The sequence below is a fragment of the Calliphora vicina genome, chromosome 5 (assembly GCF_958450345.1).
Source record: "Calliphora vicina chromosome 5, idCalVici1.1, whole genome shotgun sequence".
NCBI classification, from domain to species: domain Eukaryota; kingdom Metazoa; phylum Arthropoda; class Insecta; order Diptera; family Calliphoridae; genus Calliphora; species Calliphora vicina.
Window position 1 is genome coordinate 96,580,859 of NC_088784.1, and position 7,218 is coordinate 96,588,076.

General features: G+C 33.5%; 1 protein-coding gene across 1 annotated transcript; it reads right to left on the reverse strand.

Moving 5' to 3' along the window:
• Nucleotides 1–5,616: 5,616 nt before the first annotated feature.
• On the reverse strand, nt 5,617–6,573 carry Obp59a (Odorant-binding protein 59a). The gene is made up of 2 exons (XM_065512994.1): nt 5,911–6,573; nt 5,617–5,853 (listed from the first exon to the last, which is right to left on the reverse strand). Exons 1-2 carry the CDS (start codon nt 6,571–6,573, stop codon nt 5,617–5,619), a joined length of 900 nt encoding a protein of 299 aa, XP_065369066.1.
• Between the last annotated feature and the right edge of the window lie 645 nt (nt 6,574–7,218).

Here is a 7,218-nt window from a genome sequence, read left to right on the forward strand (position 1 = left end):
ATAATTTTAATTAAAACATTAACTATTATCTTTTTACTTTATAAATTTTATCATGATTTAAATACATATGTATGTTTATTGTTAAACATTATTTGAATGGAAATATTAACTAAATATTTATTTTACATGAATCAGATAACTTGACAAAAATACATAGACCACACCCTACAATTAGGTTTATTAACTACCAGCAAAACTTTCATTTATTCAAAGTATTGGCAACATAAGGAGGCCAAGAACGAATCAACCCAATATCGTATACTCTACTCCAAAGTGAAGCGTATCCCAGACAAAGCTTTCTGCATCGATCGAAACAAATAGTAGTCGGGCGGGGAAGGTCTTGACTATAAGGCGGGTGAGGCAAAACTTCCCAATTACTTCTATCTAAATATCTTTTTAAAAGCTATTGCAACATGTGACCTAGCGCAGTCTTGATGGAATATTACGGTTTCATATCTGGCCGCATATTCTGGGCGTTTTTCGGCCAATGCTCGCTTCAAATGAATCAGTTATGTTCGATACAAGTTCCCTGTGATAGTCTGTCCACATTTCAGCAGCTCATAATAGAAAGGACCCTTTTGCTCCCACCAAATACAGAGCATTACCTTATCGCCATGGATATTTAGCTTCGGGTTATCGAAATGGATCCATTTTTCATTTCATCGTTATGATTCGGTATAAAAATTATTTTTTTTTAAAGCGCTCAAGCTGCATTTCGAAGTGCCTCCATTTTTTGTAATGATTCGGTACAAAAATTATTTTTTTTTCACAAATTTCTTCACATAAACAATTTTTCCTTAAACATTATAATAAGGTGAAGGGAATATAAGATTCGGCTCCGCTGAATATAATACTGCTACTTGTTTAGTGTTACACTCATATTACACTTTTGTATGTATTCATATTTCAATCTATCTGTCTCTTTCTCCTCCTATTAATTTTAACTACAATTTTTTGCGGTTAATTAAATTTCATTAATTGTGAATATTAAACATTTTCATCATTTGAATATTATTTGTTTGTTTTTGAAATTTTCCTTTTTTTCCAGGTATTTACACATGTATATAAGATTTACTCAAATAATTTAGTAAATCGAAAACTGCATTGAAGATAAAATGCGCCAGAATTAGATAACTTCAAAAAGCATTATAAAAAGGTTTAAAGTGTCAACACTCTATACTACTTAAAGAAACTAATGACACAATTTACTATGCGCTAGATTACCTGGAATATGTAAAGTAATCAATTGACTTATCTTTACATTACAAAGAGCATATACATGTCAAATAACAAATAAAATATATAAATTGGAGTCAGCCCAGTAATTACAAAAAAATTTAAAAACTATTTTTTTTTCCTAAGTTGTTTTTTTTATTTTTTGTAAAATTTTTTTTTCGAATTTTTAATTTTAAAATTTTTTAATTTTTTTTTAAATTTTAAAAAAAAAATTTTTGGTTTTTAATTTTTTTTTTTTTTTTGAAAAAAAATTCGGGTTAAAAAATATTTTTTGACCCATTGTAGGTCCAAGTTACTATAGCCTTATATACATCGTTGCAATGGACTTTGAAATATAGTAATCGAAATATAGATCAAAAATAGGTCAAAAATCGAGGTTGTCCTGGTTTTTTCCCCATATCTCAGCCATTTGTGGACCGATTTTGCTGATTTTAAATAGGAAACATCTCGAAAGCATGTCTTCAGAAAATTGATTTCAACAAACAGACGGACAGACAGACAGACAGACAGACAGACAGACAGACAGACAGACAGACATACAGACAGACAGACAGACAGACAGACAGACAGACAGACAGACAGACAGACAGACAGACAGACAGACAGACAGACAGACAGACAGACAGACAGACAGACAGACAGACAGACAGACAGACAGACAGACAGACAGACAGACAGACAGACAGACAGACAGACAGACAGACAGACAGACAGACAGACAGACAGACAGACAGACAGACAGACAGACAGACAGACAGACAGACAGACAGACAGACAGACAGACAGACAGACAGACAGACAGACAGACAGACAGACAGACAGACAGACAGACAGACAGACAGACAGACAGACAGACAGACAGACAGACAGACAGACAGACAGACAGACAGACAGACAGACAGACAGACAGACAGACAGACAGACAGACAGACAGACAGACAGACAGACAGACAGACAGACAGACAGACAGACAGACAGACAGACAGACAGACAGACAGACAGACAGACAGACAGACAGACAGACAGACAGACAGACAGACAGACAGACAGACAGACAGACATACAGACAGACAGACAGACAGACAGACAGACAGACAGACAGACAGACAGACAGACAGACAGACAGACAGACAGACAGACAGACAGACAGACAGACAGACAGACAGACAGACAGACAGACAGACAGACAGACAGACAGACAGACAGACAGACAGACAGACAGACAGACAGACAGACAGACAGACAGACAGACAGACAGACAGACAGACAGACAGACAGACAGACAGACAGACAGACAGACAGACAGACAGACAGACAGACAGACAGACAGACAGACAGACAGACAGACAGACAGACAGACAGACAGACAGACAGACAGACAGACAGACAGACAGACAGACAGACAGACAGACAGACAGACAGACAGACAGACAGACAGACAGACAGACAGACAGACAGACAGACAGACAGACAGACAGACAGACAGACAGACAGACAGACAGACAGACAGACAGACAGACAGACAGACAGACAGACAGACAGACAGACAGACAGACAGACAGACAGACAGACAGACAGACAGACAGACAGACAGACAGACAGACAGACAGACAGACAGACAGACAGACAGACAGACAGACAGACATTGACTCCGCTATCTATAAGGATCCAGAATATATACACACAGCCTCAAAAGTGAGTAAACACCAGCGATTTTTTTTTTTAAGATCATGAAAATCATTATAGTCCTACTTGAATATTTTTTTTCACAACAGAATCTATTATTCAACCCATTCTCCAACAAACCGAAACTTTTATATTTTAATCGATAGATAAATTAAAGATTTTCATTATCTTAAAAAAAATCAAATAATTTTTGGTGTATACTCACTTTATATGGTCGGAAAATTAATTTGAATAAAAGTGTCGCTAAAGCTCACCGATGGCACCGATGGTTTGTGCGGTTCAGAATTGGTGATTTTGACACGGAAGACTAAGATCCTCCGCGCTAGCCAAAAAAGTTTGAAGACGAAGAATTTGAGGCATTTCTCCATGGATATTGTAAAGCTCAAAAATAGCTTTAAAAATCATTGTAAGCTATACAAATGCAGGATTCATACAAATGCAGAGAAATCGGATACCATACGAATTTAAGCCGAGAAACCTTGAAAGGCGAATTTAAATACTCGAAATGATACTTGAAGGCTATAAAAGAAAGTTGTACCTAATAATTTTTTCCGATGGAAACTGGATCCATTACGATAACCCAAAGCGTAAGAAATCGTATATGAATCGCGGCCAACCAGCGGAATCGACACCAAAGCCAAATTTCCATGGCGCTATGGAAATTCTCTGTATTTGGTGGGATCAAAAGGGTCCGATCTATTATCTGACCAGACCATCACAGGGAACCTGTACCTAATGCAACTGATTCATTTGAAGCGAACATTGGCCGAAAAACGTCCAGAATATGCGGTCTGACATGAAACGGTAATGACAATTCTCGGCCACATGTTGCAATATCTGTTAAAAAGTATTTAGAATGAAGAAGTTTTGCCTTACCCGCTTTATAGTCCAGACCATGCCCCATCCGACTACTATTTGTAAGATATAAGCTTCACTTTGGAACAAAGTATTCGAAATTGGCTTGATTCGTTCTTGGCCCAAAAAGATGAGCAGTTCTTTTGACTCCGAATCCATATATGTTGCCAGAAAATGGGAAAAGGTCGTAGCTAACAATGGTCAATACAAAATTTGAATAAATTTATATTGTACAAATGTTTCAAAATAAAATTTGGGATTTGAAATACATATGTATGAAATTTTATAACTTTTTTGATGTCAAATTACATCTAATGGGTTATCGATATCAGAAATTTTTTATATTTAAATACAAAAACTATTTTAGTTGGAAATTATTTCCAACATTTAATTTTTAAAATTTTTTGGAAAATATTTCTTTTTTCACCAAAAACTCGTAACTTTATATAAAATTTGCAACCTTCAAATATTATCCGATTTTATTAAACTTTTCAGCCGTTAGTGTTTATAAGACCGAGTAATCATTTTAGATCTTGGGAGCAAAATAAGGGCCACTCTAAAGTGCACCAATAACTAAAAAAAAGTAATTTCTAGTCAATGAGGGAAAACTGAAAGATAAAGCCAAAGTTTGAATAGTCTGCGAAGCCAGACATGACATGAAGAGAAAACACACCGATAGTTGTGAATTTTGTATAAAAACATTTATCTAGTTCTACCGATTTGGTTTCATACATTTAAATTTTTTTTGGGATCAAAATATGTGGCTGACCAACTAATTTTTCTAATGATTTGATCCAAAACTTTTTAACTATTCATCATATTATTGGATACATAAGTTAGCTCTAAGCAATAACTACATATTCTGTTTTTAGGTCTCCTCATATTTTAACAGACGGAGCTGCAGCATGCTAGCATTTTATAAGAACATATCCTCACCTAAAATGCCTATCATCACTTTTTAAAATTTTACAGGAGATACAAAAAAATTAATAAAATGAATAGTGTTGCGGTTACAAATATTATTTTCTTGCTTTAATAAAGTGGTTATTTTTAAAAATAGAAAGCTAAAAAATTGAGAAGACGTGTGTCTTGATGCGGTGTGCCACAATATCCACTAAAAATTCAATTTTGAATTTTTTGGTTTTTACGCCCTTTTACCCATTTTATATATACTTTTGTGGGTCTATGGCCAATAATTCGATATTTTAAATATTGAATGACCAAGTTAAATTATTTATGTCGAAGTTTAACGATATTTATAAGAGATTTAGGAAGAAATTTGGGGGCTAGGAGAAATCATGGACCACATCTTACTATTTTCAACAGAGCTTGTCCTTTTATCATATGAAGAATGTGTGCAAAGAAGCCAAACATGTTTGAAAATCTTTTTTTTGGAGATTTCCTTACATCTAGGTCCATAACTCTGGTTCTATTTGATCGGTTTTACACATTTTCAATAACAAACAATTATGATCAACAAAAATTATTTGGAGAACATTTTATTCCCCTACAGACGGACAGCCAGACAGACGGACGGACGGACATAGCTAGATTGTCTTTGAATATTATAAGGGCCTAAAACATATACAGGTTTTGGTTCAATGACCAATATTTTAATATGTTGCAAATAGAATCACAAAATCAATATACCCCCATCTTTTTAGTGATGGGTAATCATCTTAAATTAACACCAACAAATAAACAATAAACTTTTAAAATAACCTATAACCTTTATAAAATAAAAACCAAAAATTGCACTTTAATACATATTAAACATTAAAAATAACCTATAACCTTTTTAAAATTAAACACCCTTCTATTACTAGATTAAAAAGAATCCTAGTTAAACATCATATTAAACTCATTCCAATCTTCACAGTTACCCTTAGCATATTCCGTCATACATGTAATTAAATCCCTGGAAAATTGACATTTATCACGTCTGCGTTGGTTTTCCAAATAGCGAAAACACTCCTGTATAGTGTCGGTATAGAAATTGCGCAGTTCACGATCTCTGAGATCTTTTGTAAGAATGTACAGCATCTTATGACGATCGGGATAGTTGTTGTTATTAAGCTGAAAAATATAGTAAGATAATTAAATATTTTTAAATGCAGCCCTATACTAACATACCATGTGCATTTCATCAAAGAAACAATGGACTATGCAGGCTGGATCCGGAGAAGAATTCTGATTATTGTTATTATTATTTTTGTTTCTATTGTTATTATTATTATTGTTGTTATTGTTTCCTCTATTACTGGCTGAATTTCCATTATTATTTGTTTGATTTGAATAATTCCAGTTATTATTATTTCCGTTTGATGTTCGATTATTATTGTTGTTATTGCTATTATAACGCGAACGACCCCGTTGACGATCATCATTATAACCTCCTCCATTATTGCCGCCTCTTTCATTGTGGTTGTTACCATTTTGACGATGATTGTTATTTCTATGATTATTATTGTAATAATATTGATCTTCATCAAAGTCCTCATCATTATCCTCATCGCTCTCTTCATAATTGTAACCATAGTTTTCTCTATTCCTTACTCTTTGTCTCAGTCTACCCTGAGATTGTTGTTGTTGGTGCTGCTGTTGAGCATTCTGAGCACTAGCAATATCACCAAATTTACGCATACAAGTCCGAGCTACTCGTTTCATCTCACCATCCGAAGGACCATCGTCTGTGCGACATCTTAAAGAGTAACTACTCTTTATGAGTATCATTACAATAATGATCTCTATGATCATTAAGCGCAGTACTATTTTTATTCCGGCCGGTAACATCATATTAATTGAAATGGCTTTCTATTGCAATAGCTTGAATTTTTATAGTATTTTCGTGAAATGCTTTTTTATAATGTCATGTCATTTATGTTTGATGTCATTTTGATTTTATTTAAAATGTCAAATTTTGACACATTTCATTTTTAAACTGATTATGTAATGTTTTGCAAATTAAATGGAAATTCTAACAATTGAATGCCTCAACGCGGTGCATTTTTATTTTGTCATTTTGCATACATTCACATGATGGACAATTAATTTAGCAAATTATTAAAAACAAAAACAAATTGAATGAAGAAAAAATATTTCAATTTAATTTGCATTAGATTTGAATTAACAAAAATGTATGTTGAATGACTTCTGTTATGAATTAATTCATTGTTGAATCGAATAAAATTTCATTCAATCCATTCCCAAAAAACATATTTCTCCAAACAATTGGGGGATTCAAACGGTCTCCTATTAGGTCGTATTGTCATAATGTTGTAAAATATTTTTTTTAGTTTAAACAAATTATTTTATTTTATGACAAACCAATAAACATAGTCCAAAAAGTCTTATTAGTTTATAACTTTTTTGTTTGAAACCCAACAAAAATTTGTTTAAACTAAAAAAATATTTTAGGACATTATGACAATACGACCTAAT